This window comes from Capra hircus, chromosome 18 (assembly GCF_001704415.2).
Source record: "Capra hircus breed San Clemente chromosome 18, ASM170441v1, whole genome shotgun sequence".
NCBI lineage: Eukaryota > Metazoa > Chordata > Mammalia > Artiodactyla > Bovidae > Capra > Capra hircus.
In genome coordinates, this window is record NC_030825.1 from 64,776,653 (window position 1) to 64,794,391 (window position 17,739).

At 54.2% G+C, this 17,739-nt stretch overlaps 3 protein-coding genes across 6 annotated transcripts in view; 1 reads left to right on the top strand and 2 right to left on the bottom strand.

The window, feature by feature from the left end:
• The window catches only part of LOC106501822 (leukocyte immunoglobulin-like receptor subfamily B member 3), a 26,235-nt gene extending 21,891 nt beyond the window's left edge, over positions 1-4,344 (top strand). Inside the window, exons 8-12 of one of the 2 annotated variants that reach the window (XR_001919599.1) lie at positions 1,445-1,487; positions 1,635-1,675; positions 1,866-1,918; positions 2,566-2,827; positions 4,049-4,344. Coding sequence is in view for 1 of the 2 variants with exons in the window: in XM_018063441.1 (XP_017918930.1) it covers positions 1,445-1,487; positions 1,635-1,675; positions 1,866-1,918; positions 2,566-2,712 (284 nt within the window). In the remaining variant the exon portion in view is untranslated. Of the gene's footprint in view, positions 1-1,444; positions 1,488-1,634; positions 1,676-1,865; positions 1,919-2,565; positions 3,375-4,048 lie in introns of those variants that run through there. The other variant, XM_018063441.1, reaches the window with a different exon arrangement.
• On the bottom strand, positions 3,485-10,161 carry RPS9 (ribosomal protein S9). 2 transcript variants are annotated; one of them, XM_018063497.1, is made up of 5 exons: positions 10,065-10,161; positions 9,684-9,805; positions 9,359-9,481; positions 4,460-4,646; positions 3,485-3,734 (listed from the first exon to the last, which is right to left on the bottom strand). In XM_018063497.1, exons 2-5 carry the CDS (start codon positions 9,778-9,780, stop codon positions 3,557-3,559), a joined length of 585 nt encoding a protein of 194 aa, XP_017918986.1. In that variant the 5' UTR covers positions 9,781-9,805; positions 10,065-10,161; the 3' UTR covers positions 3,485-3,556. The 2 variants fall into 2 exon arrangements, with proteins under 2 accessions (XP_017918986.1, XP_017918987.1); XM_018063498.1 differs by having other exon boundaries at positions 9,684-9,885; positions 10,065-10,130.
• On the bottom strand, positions 13,267-17,503 carry TSEN34 (tRNA splicing endonuclease subunit 34). Of its 2 annotated transcripts, none has more exons than XM_018063481.1 (5): positions 17,428-17,503; positions 16,126-16,372; positions 15,622-15,871; positions 15,220-15,474; positions 13,267-13,759 (listed from the first exon to the last, which is right to left on the bottom strand). In XM_018063481.1, the coding sequence occupies exons 2-5, from the start codon at positions 16,366-16,368 to the stop codon at positions 13,572-13,574; spliced, it is 936 nt and encodes a 311-aa protein (XP_017918970.1). In that variant the 5' UTR covers positions 16,369-16,372; positions 17,428-17,503; the 3' UTR covers positions 13,267-13,571. The 2 variants fall into 2 exon arrangements, with proteins under 2 accessions (XP_017918970.1, XP_017918969.1); XM_018063480.1 differs by lacking the exon at positions 17,428-17,503 and adding an exon at positions 17,221-17,398.

Genomic DNA, 17,739 nt, shown 5'->3' on the forward strand with positions numbered 1-17,739 from the left:
CTCAGGACAGCCCCTTCTCACTGGCATCAGCCTCGACAGCAAGGACGGGGACGTGGCAACACTGGAGGGGACAGGGTCTGAGCTCTCCAGCCCCGCAAGGAGCTGCCCTGGTGCCAGGCAAAGAGCCAGGCGTGGGAGTCGCATGGCTCCGCTACTTCCAACCTTGGGACCTTGGGCCAGCCGTGCTCCTCCCAGGTCCCGAGGCCCACCCTCCGCGCAGGGGCCCTCCCACCTCCTTCCTCAGCAGGACAGCCCGCAGCACAGGGCCTGCTTGGGCCTCAGGAAGGCCAGAGCCCGCCCCACTGAGGGCGGGCGGACGGGGAGCCAGGCCTCTGCAGGGTGGGAGACGGATCCAGCTGGGCTGGCAGAGAGCTGGGCTCGATGCACCCGTCTGTCAACTGGTGTTCTGCCTGGAAGTGAAAGCATGAAAAAACCTAATTCTAAAAAATATGAGGGAACCCACAGTCCTGGGTTCCAGTCCCAGCTCCGCCCCCTCCAGGCTGGGCGACTTGGGGGCCCGTGATCTCCCCCTCCAGGCCTCAGGCTCCTTGTCTGTAAACGGGTGGGATGGGCTGGAGATGGACGCACAGACGTGCTCACACAGCAGGTGCCCGGTTAAGCGGCACCCCTGGCTCACTCGGGTGTCTCTGGTGCCCCAGGCCTCACGTGGTACCTGAGTGTCCTCATCGGGGTCTCGGTGACCTTCGTCCTGCTGCTCCTCGTCCTCCTCTTCCTCTTCCTCCGACACCGGGGTCAGGACAGACGCAGGAAGTCAGGTGAGTAGGGAACGGGGTGACTCGGACCCCTGGCGGCGGCGGGCTTAGGGCGCCAGCCCAAGGGAAACCTAAGAAAGGGGTGGGGTCCGGTTAAAGCTGCTCTGGCATCTCCGGGTGAGAGAAATCTGGAGACTAGACGTGAGTGCACCCGTGAGCATTCTAGAGCATCCTTTGATGTTTCCAGACTCACACGCTGCTTGAGAATACATGCAAGTTTTGCATTTTATGGCTTAGAGCTCTCGCATTTTCTAAAATAATTTTCGCATTCTGTTTATTGGCTGCTCTGGGTCCTGGTTGCTGTGCATGGGCTTTCTCTGGTTGCAGCTCCCAGCTCCTGGGCTCCTGGGCTCCGGGGCTCTCGGGTTTCAGCAGCCGCACTCCCAGGCTCCAGGGCACAAGCCTAGTAGTTCTGGCCTAATTGCTCCATGGAATGTGGAATCCCCTCAGACCAGGGATCAAACCCATCCCCTGCGTTGGCTAGCGGATTCGTTACCACTGAACCACCAGGGAAGCCCTTCTCTTGAATTCTTAGTGGAGGAGGGAAGGCATGATCATTTTTCCAGCCTGGAGACCCTTGCAGATCTCCCTATAACCCTAGAGAAGGGCTCTGGGGATGGGGGGTGGCGAGGGGCAGGGAGGTCTGGAGGCTGACTCCTGTCTTCCTGCAGCGGCCGCAGCATCAGTGCTTGAGGACAGAGGCAAGCAGAAGAGGTGAGACCTCTCCCAGACTCGCGTCCCACGGCCTGCCCAGGGCTCCCCCACCGCCCCAACACTGCTCAGCCCGACCTCTCCCCCAGACTTGCACCCCACCGCCTGCCCAGGGCTCCCTCCACCCCAACACTGCCCTCTCCTCCCCAGCTCCAGCCCAGCTGCTGACGCCCCGGAGGAGAGCTTGTACTGTAAGGGGAAGGGGGGCACTGTCCTGGGGGCCTGGGATCGGGTGGCAGTGGTTCTGGGCTTGGGAGGAGGGAGCTTGAGTCTGACACTGGGTGGCGGAGGCTCCTGTCACCGAGCTGCTCTGGACATTTGCTGTGGGAGGTGTGAGGGGGTCTGAGCAGGAGCTGGGCCCCCTTGTCCTGTCCCCACCAGGTGCCGTCATGGAAGACGCACGGCCAGAGCATGGCAGAGTGCGGGACAGTCAGGTGAGACCCCCGTCTCCTCACTCACACACGGAGGGCAGAGGACACTGACCCCAAGGCCAGGCGGCACCCCCCACGAGCACCTGCTCCTGGGCTGCCGCGCCCCACACCCGGGCTCCTCCGCCCAGCACGCTGCTGAATGCTCAGTTTGAGCTGGCAGAGTCTGTACTACAGTCTACTACATGCAAGCCCTGGGCCTGGACAGGGCCACGTTGGTGGCGGGGAGGGGGGCTGGTGGCAAGCTTCTAACATCCAGAGGATTCTGAGATCCTTGCTCAGCCCTCAGCCATCTGTCCCCAGGTGGGTGAACCTCATCTGTTCGCTGCAGCGAGGACCAGATCCCGTGGCCGCCCTGGTGACCCCCTAGCTCTCCTGAAGGGCACAGTGGGGCCCGACTGTCCCTCAGTGAGAACAGCCACACCCAATTCCCATCTCCAGCCCCGTCGTCCCCCAGCATCAAACTTAAGTGATCCGTCACAGACTTCAACTTGCTTCACTTCCCTCCTTCCTGAGGGGCGAAACTACAGGAACTGAAGGAGGGCAGGGTTCAGAGACCAGCCTTCACCCCTCTCTAAAGGAGTGCATCCTTACCTCCCAGGCCCCCAGGCTTTCCCCATCTCACACCTGACCTCTCTCTACACCCCGCAAAGGCTGCCACACCTGAAGCCCCCCAGGACGTGACCTATGCCGAACTGGACCACTCAGCTGTCAGACAGGGGGGGACTGCGCCCTCCAACCCACAGTCAGGAGCGCGCCCAGCAGAGCCCAGCGTGTATGCTGCTCTCGCCTTGCACTAGCCCAGGACGACCCACACCGCACCTCCAGGGACCCCAGGAGCTGCCCCCACGGACACTCAGTTCAACCCCAGCCAGCCTGGAGTCCTGACACCAGCAGCTCTGGGACCTCCTGAAGGTAGGCTAGGCTGCGAGCACGCTCCTGCACTTGGCAAATCCTGAGCTGTAAGCCGGAGAATGGCCGCTGAACTGGCAGCAGAGCCCCAAGCCCCCAGAGCAGGACTTGGGTGCCCCATGCCTGCAGCTGCTGGGGTTGCTCAATCCCCTATTTCTCATTTCCTGAGAACAAGCCCCTTCCTGCCCCAGGCAGCTCAACAGAGAAAACGGAAGCCTGCCTCCCTCCTGACCATGAAGTCTTCAGAACCCCTAACCACGGGGGGGATGGGGTGGCAGCAGAGTTCCCCCTTCCCGCCTGGGAGATGACCCCTCACTGGGAACTGTCTTTGGCTGCTGGGTGTTCACTGGGAAGCACCGGCTTAGTTCCTCCACCAGGGATTGAGCGTGAAGCCGCAGCACAGCAGTGCAAGGCAGGTCCTGGCCGAGAACCTCCCTCCAGTTTTGTCTTGGCCCGTACTGTGGGTCCCCTGGAAGGGTGGTGGAGTGATGTGTAGACCTGCCTGTCAGGATACAGTAAAGCCAGGCCTAAGGGGAACAAGGACCACCATCCAGCAGCAGCTCCACGGACGGGAACAAAGCTCACCCGGCAGCCCCCACTGCCGCTACAGAAGGGTGTGTGTCAGAGCGGGGAAGGAGACACAGCAGTAAAGACCAGTTCCACCGTGTGGGTATCCTGCTTTATTATCTGAGGCGCACGGGCCTCGGCGCCGGCCCTGGGCCCTGCCCGGGCTCAGTCCTCCTCCTCGTCGTCGCCGGCCCCGGCCCCGCCCTGGCCCTTCTTGGCGTTCTTCCTCTTCACGCGGCCCGGGCGGCCCCCGCCGTACGGGGAGCGCAGGGAGAAGTCGATGTGCTTCTGGGAGTCCAGGCGCACGATGAAGGACGGGATGTTCACCACCTGCTTGCGGACCCTGGGGGGGGGGCGGCGGGTGAGGGCCGGGCCGCGGCAGCGCGCCCGTGTCCTGGACGCTTGCTCACCTCTCATGGAGGGCGGGGGAACTCAGGCCCAGAATGAATGCGGGGCTGGCAGCGCGCTGGCACCGAGCTGCGTGCCCCTCCCCGAGCTCTAGTCTCCATCAGGGCCCCTCTCGCTGTCTCTGAAGCCGCACCCCACGGTTTCAGACAAGCAGCATGAGAGGCTCCTGCCCGTGTGTCACGGGGGCTGCTGGGAGGCTAGCAGCCCGCTCACTCCACAGGCCCCGTGACCGGGGCCCTGTCTCCATAGGCTAAACTGAGCACCCAGACCCACCTGGCCCCTGCTCCTGACCACAGCAGCTGCCAGGAGCGCGCACTGTGTGACCACACGGGCCCAGCCCACCCAAGTCAGCTGAGCTCCAGGGATGGCTCTGACGGGACTCCAAGAGCTGTTACCTGTCCAGCTCCCGGCACGCCTGCTGGAGCCTTCGCAAGGTGTACGGCCCCAGCCGCAGTGACCCTTGCGCAGGGCTCTGGGGGTGAGGCTGCCCCAGTGCCCCATGAGCTGTCTGTAGGGACCAACCTGTCCCCTTGAGGTGAGCTCACACCTTCACCACCTCCTAGGGCTGCACAGAAGACAGGGGCGGGGGGGGGGGGGGCGGTTTGGTGCTCAGTGAGGGCGTCCCTTCAGGGGGCAGGGTGGGGAGCCCCAAGGGGGTACCTGATGTGACGCTGGCGGATGAGCACGCGGGCATGGTGGATGGACTTGGCCAGGCCCAGCTTGAAGACCTGGGTCTGCAGACGTCTCTCCAAGAAATCCTCAATCTTCAGGCCCAGGATGTAATCCAGCTTCATCTTGCCCTCGTCCAGCACCCCGATACGGACGAGCCGCCGCAACAGGGCATTACCTGGTGAGGGGGCACAGAAGCCTGCCTCAGCCTTCTGGTTCAAACCCGGCACCTCCGCACCACGGCGCTGAGGCCCAGCAGGAAGGAAGGTTCTGATACAGGACTCAAGGCGCTGCTGCACAAGCCGCCGTGACTGCCGGGATCCTCACCACCCTGGGCAGACGACGCCCCACAACTCGCCTGAACGAGGGAGCGCCCTCCAGGGCGCTTAGGAGAGCGCAGTCTACACGCTGCGGCCCCTCCACTAGTCCTCCCGGAACACAGCACAGGGGCCACGCGCTAACATGCTGGAGCCCAAGCCGCCCTACCACTCAAACGCGCGCAAGCCACCTCCCGCATCTCGCACCGGAGCAGCGTCAGCGCCATCTGCCGGGCCGGAAGAGACGCGGCACGCGTCCCAGCGGAGTGCTTGCCATCCAGTCTCTACTGAGACAACGCTGAGGGTGCCCTCAGTGCCTGGCAACGTGAGCTAGCGGGCGCCAGCTTCTCCCTGGCCCCCGGCAACTCAAGCTTCAAGGGGCCTTGCCTGTGGGCGTCCAAGCGCCACTCAAGAGAGCTCCGGGGTCGCTGCCGGCTGCGCTCCCGGGGCCAGTTATCATCACAGAGGGTTATCATTTATTAGCACCTAAAAGCACCATTACCACCCACACCCCCCGCCCCCAGACAAAGCCTGAAGGAAAGCTGGCTGACTCTGTGACAGCCTTCCTAGCAGACTCGCAGCCAAGGAGAATCTGAGTGGAGAAACATACCACGCCTTTTCCAACACCCAGGCACCAATCTGCCCTGAACACACACTGAACGCAAGTCAAGCACAGTCTCTCATTTCCAAGTGCATAGAAATCTTCGTCAAAAGCCTGCACAATGAGAACTGCAAAACACCATCAAAGAAACTAAAGACGCAGACGCAAAGAAATTCAGTGCTCATGGACTGGGGCAGCAGCTAGAAAACGCCCACACTACCTATAGCAACATACAGACTGGAGGCAATCCCTATAATAATCCCAATGCCATTTTTCACAGGAAAAGAACTAGCAATCCTAAAATCTTTATGGAACCAGAAAAGACCCTGAATAGCTAAAGCCAATCTTGAGGAAAAACAAAGTTGTAAAAAAGACAAAAACAAAAAATAAACAGGAGAAGAAAAACCCCACAAAGTTGTATACATTAGTTATAGTAATCAAAACAGTACGACACTACTGGCATCAAAACAGATCAAGGGAACAGAATGGTGACCAGAAATAAACCCACATATACAAACAGTCAATCAATTTACAACAAAGGAGCTGGGAATATACAGTGGGGAAGTCTCTCAATAATGGTGTCTGGAAAACTGGACAGCCACATGCAAGAACAAGGCTGAACCCCTATCTTATCCTGTGCAAAAGTTAACTCAAAATCATGAATTCCCAGAAGGTCCAGCAGTGAGAACTCGGAAACTGGTGATTTCACTGCAGTGGCCCCGGCTCAGTGGTAAAGAATATGCCTGCAACACAGGGAATCCCTGGCCGGGGGGCGGGGGAGAGCCCAGGGAGAAGGAAACGGCAGCGTACTCTATCATTCCTGCCGTGGAAATCCCATGGACAGAGGAGCCTGGCGGGCTATGGTCCACGGGGTCCACTGGGAGTTGGACACGACTTAGCGACTAAACAACAACTGGGAATGGAGATCCCTTAAGCTCTCCAGCAGGGGGAAAAGACAGACTCAAAGCGGGTTAAACACGTGAATGTGAGACCTGACACCATGAAACTCCTAGAAAGCACAGGCAGTAACCTCCTTGACCTCAGTCTCGGAGATGATTTTTTGGATCTGATTCTAACCTAAAGGTAACAAAAGGAAAAATCAACAAGTTGGACCACATCCAACTAAAAAGCTTCTGCAGAGCCTAACAAAAAGAAAAACCACCTACGGAATGGGAGAAAATATTTATAAATCACATATCTAATAAGGGGTTAATACCCAAAATATATAATGAAATAATACAACAGCAAAAAAAAAAAAAAAAACACTTTGATTAAAAAATGGGAAGATGATCTGATGTTACTGTGGAGATCATTTCACAATATACAAATGTATCATTCTGTTCCATACTCATAATGTCAAATGATAAATTATACAATTTAAAAACTGAACATAATAATCAAATATTATTATAAAACATATCCAAAGGTAAACAAAAGTGAGTTTGGAATTATCTACCAGTTTGGACACTTCATGTCTTCTTGCACTTATATTAGAAAATAAACATCTGACAATAACTCAACCTGTATTACTTTGAAAACATATTTTACTTACTATTATTAACCCACCTACATCCTTTAATAGTGAGTAGGGCCATCAATACAGGAAAAACCTTACTGGATATGAAGACAAAAATAAAACTGATAAACTTGCAGCCTTCAGCAACAGGAATGTGTCAAACTACTGAAAATTGATAAACGGTTTTCATCTGGCCAAAAGAATTAACAATCAGAATCAGCCAAATCAAAGTTTGTTTAAAAAAAAAAACACAACTGTATGCCAGTGGGCACCTCAATGGCCAAGGGGCCCTTGTCTCTATGGCATGAGGCAAGCATTTAAGGGCCTTAGTTTCTAATATGATGTGTTAGTCACTCAGTCGTGTCCAACTCTGCCAGGCCCCTGTCCACAGCATTCTCCAGGTAAGAATAAGCTGGAATGGGTTGCCATTCCTACTCCAGGGGATCTTCCTGACCCAGGGATCAAACTCCCACTAAGGTGTGAGTCTTATCACAAAAAGTTTACTGGTTCATTCCACTCAGGCACTCACAGGTGTCAACTCCCACCTCATACCAGAAGAGGGTAGAGAATCTGCCTGCAGTGCAGGAGAGCCAGGTTTGGTCTTTACCCTGTGCTGGTGTCAGGTGAGAGTTGATACCTGTGAATGACTGAATGAAATGAACCAGTAACTCTTCTTGTCAGGTAAGACTCACACCTTAATAGGAAAGGCTGGACCTCAAACAAGGCCAAGCTGCAGCAGTAAGCAAACACCTCAGAGCTCCCAGGCTCCTCCTCTCCATCCCAGCAATCTAGCTTCACTCACTGTGGATTACCTGCTGTTGCCCTCCCCACGCAACATCCCCCCTGGAAAACCAAGTAATCCCTGGACACCCGCTGCTCAACCCTGCCCTGTGCCATCTCTTTGTCACATGACTGGTTAGCACCTAAGTTTCTCTGTGATTAACTCTCCAGCAAGTTTCCCTGAGACCAGAACAAGCTGAGGTCTGTCCCCCAAACTCTGGGACAGAGTTCCACCCAATACCAACATCCACCAGGGAGATTCCTGAATTCTCACAAGTGTCAAAGGAGCTTCTGAACTAACAAAGGTTAAAAATGAGAACCTCTCACACCCTTGGAACTGGGATAGATCAAAGTGATGAATCTGTTAGTGTAACACCTCTCCAAACCTTTCTCAGTCTCTACTATGGATGACCACTAATGCTTAACACAAGTATAAGAGCACTTCCATCCTTAATCACAGTTTGGGAGAAAAATCAGACTAGCCACTGTAATTGGAAATAAAAAGCCAGCTGCCCAAGTTAGCCCAATCCCTCCTCACTTTCACTAGAATCAAGATTTCCCGGGGTCAGACCAAAAGCAGCATCAAGATAATACCTACAAAATGGCCAATTCTAGAGGTAACTAAAAACAAATTTTAGATACTGTGAGCAAACTTCCTGTTGTGTAAAGTTTATCCTAGTAAAAGGTGTCACAAAAAACAGATACACCTACACAAAAAAAGAGAGTCACCTACAGCCAGGGTCGTTAGAATCACAAACTGTATATGAAGCTCTTCCACACTCGGGATACAATGTAGCACCAAGTCTACTGACTACTCTTACATTTAGGAACTGTTTCAACTTTTGGCGTGTTACCTAACCATCATCTGTAAGCCTCCTTCAACTCCCAACCCTGAGCTCGAATGCCCTCCAGTCCCACCTATTGCGGGAAGTCTCAGATCACTTGCTCATTTGAAGACTGTGATCAGTACCCCCGCCAGTCTACTTGTGCAAATGCACACCAAGAGCATAGAAAAAGTTATTCAGTGAGCCTTATAAACTACCAGCTTTCTTAGTATTTTCACCATCTGACAACCTAAGAGGTCCTACTGAAATATGAATGATATCGTCCCTTCCAAAAGCCCATCAACCTCACATCTTAAAGCAGATAGACCTTAAGAGTCTAAAAGATGGCAGTTTGTCAAATATACCACACCATCATTTTTTTTCACCTTAAATCATACGGTGTGATCTGTATTCCCTCTAAGATCACCTGGAACCGTTCTTTCCTGTGAAACCCACGGGTCCTCTACTGTTCAGACCCTGAGTAAACGTCCTTCACCATCGTGCTAAAGAAGGCAAATACACACACTCAAGCTCCACCCTGGTGGGACTTCTCAAATGTCACCGTCCAGTCCCTCTAGCAGGGAACAAGAACATAAGGCGCAATACTGCTCTGTGAACTATGTATAGATATAACCAGGTGCCCAATACTTGGCACTGTTAGTTCTAGTCCACTGGAAACCGATTCTCAGTGTCTGGATAAAACAGACATAGATAAGAAAAACGTACTCGGAGGCTCAGACCTATTTCTCTACTCCACAACTATTAAAGGCTGGATCCAATGTCTTGCTTCATGTCTTGCACAACCCTAGAAGGAAGAACACCAGCAGCTCTCCTGGGGGCTCACAAACACACCTTCGAACAGACGCCGCGGGTCTTTCTCATCCAGCGTCAGCAGCTCCCGGGCAGCCTTTCGGATCTTGGCCAGGGTGAATTTGACCCTCCAGACCTCACGTTTGTTCCGGAGCCCGTACTCGCCTGCAGAATGAGTGAAAAAGCTCAGTCCCATGGACTAGTGAAAAAGGATTAGTGATTTCGGGATACAGAAAAACAACAGACAATCCCGCAACTGGGTGAGGAGGGCGAACACACTGGAGAATTTTAACGAGCACGTGGGCGGCCTCACCCACGTGTCAGCTTCCCCAGCCCGGGAAACAGAAACCTAGCTTTAGCCACTCACCGATCAGCTTCAGCTCTTGGTCGAGGCGGGACTTCTCGAAGGGTCTCCGCGGGGTCACATAGGTTTTGCGACAAACCCAGCTCCGGGCGACCGGCATGCTGGCTCTGTTTGCCCGTCTGCGCCTGCGCGGGAAGGAGAGCGGCCTGAGAGGACTCGGCGGCGCCTGCGCAGTCCCACAACTACGCCAAGAGCCTCCCGGCGCCTAGGGAAAATATCGCGAGAACCGTCCCTCAAGAGTTTTATAGCCGACTATTCATTTCTACCACTTTCCAGTTACGCCCATTTCACCTCCAACTGCTTTAGCGTACTCATTAAAGGTCGAATAGCCCGCAAGACTTTACGACCCACACCCAAAATACCGAACGCGGCCGCGTGGCTCACCTGAGCGAACGCTCCGGAAACCAAGAAAGAGGAGCACACGCTCGCAGGCCGCGTTCTTATAGCAACGTCGCCCTCTTGTGACGTCAGCACGCAGAGCGCAAGTTTGCACCAATCAGAAAAGGCCTTGGCGGGCGGACAAAGCAGTCAAGAGGAGAGCTTGGGCTAGAGTGGCGTGCTGAACCGGGAGGACTCCTGAGGGATTAATGCTCCGTCTGGTGCGACGTGAGGGCTCCTCTCTTAAATCACCACTCAGCTAACGTCTGAGTCGCGGTATGAAGTTGGAGTAGTCACGGCCCCCGCCGCTAGGCTCCAGCATGCTGCGTCTCTCTGAAGAGATCTCCAGAGGACTGGACCTATGCGAATTCAGAGCTCCTTCCAAGATGCTCTGTTATATCCATGAATACTTTTTTAAAAATAATTTTTCATATCGGAATGTCTACGCGAGGCACAGCCAGAAGCCAGTCTGCCCTTTTGAACCCTTCAACAGCCCCTCTGTTCGTGAAACTTTGAGCCTAAGGGAGGAGAGGGAAAATAATAAGGTCTTTTCAGATAGCTGCTGTGAGGAAAATAAATTACTGGTAATGACTGAGCTTCCCTGATGACTCAGTGGTAAAGCATCCGCCTGCAGTGCGGGAGACCCAGGTTCGATCCCTGGGTTGGGAAGATCCCCTGGAGAAGGAAATGGCAATCCACTCTAGGACTATTGCCTGGAAAATCCCATGGACAGGGAAGCCTGGCAGGCTACAGTCCACGGGGTCGCAAAGGGTCGGACAGGATTAAGCGACCAAGTACATCTCTCAATGACGGAGGGAAAATGGTATTTCAGAAAGGATGGTCAGGGAAGCCTCCTTAAGAAGGTGACTGATGAAAACTGTGTGTGTGTGTGTGTGTGTATACACGTAAAGGTAACTAACTTTTCTTTAAACGAGATCCAATGATTAAAAGACTCTGTGCCTCTTTGTGAAAGACAGCAGTTTATATCCTGAGGTTTTCTTTGGGTTTCCAGAACAGGGAAAATGTTCTGAAACCTCTTGCTATAAACCTGAAATATATTTATCTCCTCTCAGACAGCCCCAGGATTATTGCCTCTAGTGCTTTTCTCTCTGGGATAATCCCATTCACACCAACGACTTTCTCTTGGTTAGATAATATTTAACAAGCACTCTAAATCTCCTAGGCTTTGGGTTAAACACCTTACGGTTTTGGGTGTTTTTTGTTCTTGTTGTTGATGTTTTAATTCATGTGACCCATTATTTCTATCACTAAAAATAATAATAGGTGGCATTCTAGAATACTTAATTACTATGCATCAGGCCCCATTCAAAGAATTGTACCCATGTTAATTTACTTAATCCTGGGCTTCCCAGTGGCGCTAGTGGACAGAGAAGCCAGTCAGGCTACAGTGTGTGCATACTAAGTTGCTTCAATTGTGTCCAACTCTCTGCAACTCCATGAACTGTAGCCAACCAGGCTCCTCTGTCCTTCAATCGTGTCCAATTCTCTGCAACCCCATGAACTGTAGCCCACCAGGATCCTCTGTCCATGGGATTCCTCAAGCAGGATACATGAACTGTAGCTCACCAGGATCCTCTGTCCATGGGATAATTCAAGCAAGATACTGAAGTAGGTTGCCATGCCCTCCTCCAGGGGATCTTCCCAGCCCAGGGATCAAACCCGCCATAAGCTTGTTTTCCATGTCTGTGAGTCTGTTTGTTTTAATAATGTTTATCTATTTTTTTCTAGATTCCACATAAGCGATTGCCATGTCATACTTGTCATTGCCTTACTTCACTAGTTGTCATTACCTATGATCATCTCTAGGTCCACCCATTTTGCTGCAGATGGCAAGATTTCACTCTTTTCTATGGCTGAGTAATACCCCATTGCATATATGTACCGAATCTTCTTTATCCATTCATCTGTTGATGGACACTTAGGTTGCTTCCATGTCTTGGTTATTGTAAATAGTGCTGCAAGCACCTTTTCAAAATATGGTTTTCTCAGCATACATGCCCAGGAGTGTGACTGCTGGGTCATATGGTAGTTCCATTTTTAGTTTTTTAAGGACCCCTCCATACTGTTCTCCCTAGTGGATGTACCAATTTACACTGCCACCAATAGTGTAAGAGGGTTCCCTCTTCTCCACACCCTCTCCAGCATTTATTACCTGTCGGGGCCTTGAGTTCTATCCCTGGTCGGGAACTAGATCCCACATGCCACAACCAAGACCTGGTGCAGCCAAATAAATGGATAAAACAATTTTTTTAACCAGTTTCTTAAACATTGGAGGTTGGTACTGGTAATGTTCTAGTAATCTCTTAAGCAGAAAGGCAGCTCTGCAAATGGTTTTACAAGTGCTTATTTCCTACGTCTGTGTTTTAACTTTTGTAAAAAATTGTGGAATAGAGCATACATATAAAGGAGGATCTAGAAATGTACGGTATAAAAAGTAATTCTCCCAACACCTGAATAAACAGCACCCAATCCAGGAGCAAGACCACCCCCGATATTCCCTCACTACTCCTCAAAACTGCAACAGTTGCCTCCTTTTTTACACAAGTTATTTTTTGTTTATGCCTTTGTATGCATCTGAAATGCCTTAAAGAAAGCTTTTCCAAAGTAAGTGTAGTGCAGTGGAAGAGCTCGGACTTCAGAGTCAGAAAGACCAGGTTTTAAACCCCAGCTCAGATGGTAAAGAATCTGCCTGCAATGCAGGAGACCTGGATTCGATTCCTGGGTCCAGAAAATCCCCTGCAGAGGAAAATGGCTGCCCACTCCAGTATTCTTGCCTGGGGAATCCCATGGACAAAGGAGCCTGCGTTTAGTTGCTTAGTCGTGTCCAACTCTCGTGTGACCCCATGGACTATAGCCCGTCAGGTTCTTCTGTCCATGGAGATTCTCCAGGCAGGAATAATGGAGTGGGTTGCCATGCCCTCCTCCAGGGGATCTTCCCAACCCAGGCATCGAACCCAGGTCTCCCACATTGGAGGCACACTCTTTACCGTTTGATCCACCAGGGAAGCCCATGGGGTCACAAAGAGTTGGACACGACTCAGCGACTAACACACCTGCTCCTTACTAGAAGTGGGACCTTGGGCAACTCATTTCCCCTCCCCCAGGCTTTTCCTCATCTGCCCAAACACCTGCAGCAACTGCCCACACCTCCCAGGATTGTCTTAAGGATTCAAATCACAAACTCCACACTGATTCAACAAATTTATTGAGACCTCTTGGGACCTAAGCCCTGTAGAAAACAGAAATGAATCAGCTTTCACACTCAGGAAACTCATGGTTGGAAACTGGTAACTATAAAAACAACACAGCCACTAAGTGCTTTGGATTGGGGAGGGATATAAGGAGGATGTAGTGTTTATAAATGTGGAATCGAACACTAATCGCCAAGAGAGGTAGGAGGTGGGGCGGGGCCTCCCACGCAGAGATGAGCTTGGAACCATCTAGAAAGGGTCTTGCCACGGACATGGCCACGCGCCCACAGGTCTCTGGAGCTCACTGCAGGCTGGCCCACTGCAGGGACGTGTAGACCACCTTACCATCGGGCTGCGGAGAGCAAAGCAGCAGCGTCTTTCTGACACTGGTGCCCAGGCGGCCAGCCGAAACCAGGTCCTGGAGTGGTATGGGATCCCCGGGAGCCCAGCACTGGGCGATGTAGTGAGCGTGGAAACGGAGCGGGTCACCTGGGTGAAGGAGAGAGGCAGGTAGCAGTTTCCACTGGTGGAAAGCTGGAAGACACTGGGACCTCCAACACGGAGAGGATCGCAAGGCATCCAGCCATCACTACCAATATTGTAAAAGACACTCTTGGGCCTGGGGGGTGGAGCAAGTTGACACATTATGTGAAAAGGAAGTCGCTCAGTCGTGTCCAACTCTTTGCGACCCCGTAGACTGTAGCCTACCAGGCTCCTCTGTCCATGGGATTTTGTCCAGGCAATAGTACTGGAGTGGATTGCCATTTTCCTTCTCCAGGGGATCTTCCCAACCCAGGGCTCAAACCCAGGTCTCCCGCATTGTAGACAGACACTTTACCATCTGAGCCACAAAAACAAGTAACTGACTATATCGCTGTCAGTCAAAGCCATGAGGAACTCAAAAGGGCATCACGTATATCGTATCATAAATATCCAACGAGAAGTGACTCAGACTAAAAGAAGAGAATGATCTACAACAGAAGGGTGAAATAAAATAGAATTAAGGAGTCAACCAAATATTTCTGAAAAGGACCAGATAGTAAATATTTTCCGTTTTGTGGGCCATGCTGCAAATGCTCAACTCTGCCAATCTAGCACCATGGCATCCGCTGATCATATGTAAACAAACAGAAAGTGAAAGTGAAGTCGCTCAGTCGTGTCCGACTCTTTGCGACCCCATGGGCTGTAGTCCGCCAGGCTCCTCTGTCCATGGGATTTTCCAGGCAATAGTCCTAGAGTGGATTGCCATTTCCTTCTCCACGGGATCTTCCCAACCCAGGGATCGAACCCGGGTCTCCCGCATTGTAGACAGATGCTTTACCGTCTGAGCCACCAGGGAAGTTAAAAACAAACAGAGCTGTGTTCCAATAAAACTTTATAAAAAAAAAAAAAAAAAAACCTGTCAGTGGGCCTCATTTGACAGGCTGAGGGGAGGGAGCTATACTTTGCCCCCAGGGTAGATGAACCTGACCAAGTAAAGTAGGACCCTGAGTAGGGAACTATACAGAAAACTAACAGGTAACATAAATCTAAAAGAGCAAGGCTTCCAGCATTTCTACTCCTGGGTATTTATCTGAAAAAAAAAATGAAAACACTAATTCAAGAAGAAAAACACGCCCCTATGTTCATTGCAGCATTATTTACAATAGCCAAGATATGGAAGGGCTTCCCAAACGGCTCACTGGTGAAGAATCTGCAATGTATATGTATTATTAAATATAGTAATGTACATAACACTACAAAAAATGATTTACTTTTTATTCTATATGTTTTCTGTGAGAGTTCTTCTTTCCTTTGTTCATTTACTAAACTACTCTCCAAAAGAGCTTGGGTTCCCAAGTGTTTCCTGTTTCTTAGAAGCTGAGAAAAAGAGATAAAAAAGGCGGGAAACGCAGAACGGGGTGGAATTGTGAAGAAAAATGTCACAACAGGTCCCAACACAAACTCACCAGGATAGACCAGGAAGTCACCCCCGAACTTGCCAGCGGCACTGAGGAAGAAGCCTCGTTCCCACAGGTCTCTGTAGATGCTGTAGCGAAGCTCGTGGGCAGGGCGGCCAGCGTGGGGCCAGTCTTTGGACTGGACACGCCAGTCCAGGGGCCTAGCCTTGATGGGCCGCGGCCGAGCAGTGGCCAACTGGATGAGCAGAGCAGACTTCGGTAAGGGGGCCACTCCATTTGAAGGCCCTGGCTGGGGAGAGGAGCCTGGTGGGGATGAATCCAAGAGTTTGATGAATCCAAGGGGCAAGGTTTTTCCCCAGCCCCCAGCGAGGACCAACCCTAGAGTGCCAGCCGAAAATTTCCCAAGGATCTCTTCCCTCCCTCCCCTGGTCAGTGGGCTCCAACCCCCACCTTCATGTGCTTCCTCACGCTCTCCAGCAGCCTGGCCAGCACTGGCCTCATCCTCTTCGGCAGCTTGCTTCCCACCGGCCTCCTGGCTCCCACTGGTCCCTGATTCCTGTTCCAGCTTTAGCTTCTTCGCAGCCTGGCCCTCTGTAATCTTCTCTAGTAGCGCCTGACGACGGGTCTCTCGGGCCTCAGCTGCCAGAGCGCTTTGTTCCTGGAAGCCCTGCTCTTGCTGCCGCTTGAAGGATGCCAGTGCCTGAGAAGCAAACTTTCCTGTAATATCAGGATTCAGGTATGCCCTGCCTTAGGAATCTAGGAATCCTGACTCTGGCCCCCTCCAAACCTCGGGGAATGAACCTGGGGATCCTACCATCCTACTCTCACGGAATTCCAGAATCCAGGACTCTCAGACCCCTCCCACCTCAGGGACTAGTCGTCCCCGGCCTCTCCTCCCGCAGGTCCCCCTGGAGGGGAGCCCCTAGCCTGCCCCCCCGCCCCGCGCCGCCTTACCAGGCTGTGTTGGCGAGGGTCCGGGCGCGGGGCGCTGACCAGGGTGACTGCGCCGATCTCGGCCAGCAGTCGCGCCTCCTCAGGCATCAGCAGCAGTGGGAGGCCCAGGCGCGAGTTCTGGCGGGGCCCGCGGGGCAGGGCGCCCACCGTGCGGCCCCCCACGCCCAGGCGCTCCCGCAGCGCCTGCACCGCCTCGGCCCCCCACACCAGGGAACGGCCGTTCGCCACCTCCACCACCAGCATCCTCCTGCGGGAGGCCAGGGGCACACCAGTCACCCACCCGGCAGCACGCCTCTCGCCGCGGGATTCGCGACGCTGGGAGGGCGCCCACCGCCTGGCCGGGGGTCTCGGAGAAGCCCCACCCCTGAGGCTCGTGGGGCGGAGCCTCGCTCCGAGCCGCGTTCGCCACCTGCTGAGCGGGAGCGCTAGCCCCACCCCCTGGGCGCCGGGCTCCGCCCCCGGGCGATCCCGCCAGGCCCCGGGGCTGACCGAGACGAGGCCCCGCCCCGCGCCTCGGACCCTGCGGGCAGCATTCTGGCCAGGAGCGAGACTGGCCGCGCGGGCCCCCGCGCCTTGCGGCAAAGCCTGCCGGAGGGCGGACCACGCCCCCTCCGTAAGGTCCGTTTCGGCGTCGCCCTCCGGTGTTCCCGTCAGGTGTCGGGACCTCCGGAGGCCAAAGCCCCCCGAGGTCACGCCCCCTTGGGGTTCCTCGGGGACGCCTCTCCTTTCTGAGCCCTAGAGGTCCGGCCTCAGGTCCCCGCTCTGAGCCCGGCTCGCAGAATGCGAAGCCCCGCCCCCGCCCGAGCGTGGCCGCTTCGTACTTTCGGAAGTCCTCGGCTCAGCCGATCGCGGCCCCGCCCCCTCCCGAAGACTAGGCGTCAGGCGTTCGGACGGCCTCGGCTCACGTCGCGCCCACAGCCTGAGGCCCCGCCCCCTCCGGCCGCGGGCTCCCCCTCCCCCGGTTGGAGTTCCCGCCCTAAGACCGAACCCCCCCGGCCGGAAACCCGGTCCGTTCTCTGCTCGGCCCGGGTCAGCGCGCTCGTGAGCGCTCCCTTCAGAATGTGGCACCGTCCTCTGACGGAAACAGCTATTCACCTCGTAACCAGCTCGCAGTCCCAGCGGAGCCACCCCCTACGTAGCGCGCCACGCGGGGCTTCCTCCACCCCCCATGCCGACCCCCTGCGTCGGTGTCGTCACGCCGCCACCTCAGCGGAGCGGGAAGTGCGGGGCCCGCCCCGCGGGGCCGTAGCCCTGCCTTCCCCCTAAAGTGTAAACCCCTCGAGCCCGCCCCTCGAAGCGCACCTCCCTCCTCGGTTCCGGGACTAGGAAACGGGCGGCTCGCCACGCTGGCCCCGCCCCTTGAGGTAGAACGCTGTTTGCCCCACCCCCTTGGGGGGGGGTGCTTCTGGGTCCCTCCTAAGTGTGTCCAAAGCCCGTGGCTCCGCCTCCGTCCTAAACCTGAGACTCCGCCTATGAGCAACCCAAGGTCGCTTCTACCCGACTACCTCCGAAGGGAGCCGAGGCTGTGGCCCCGCCCACGTCCGGCCGAAGCTCTTGGCCCCGCCCACAACCGAACTTATTCGACTACCTCCGAAAAAATCCGAAGCCTGTGGC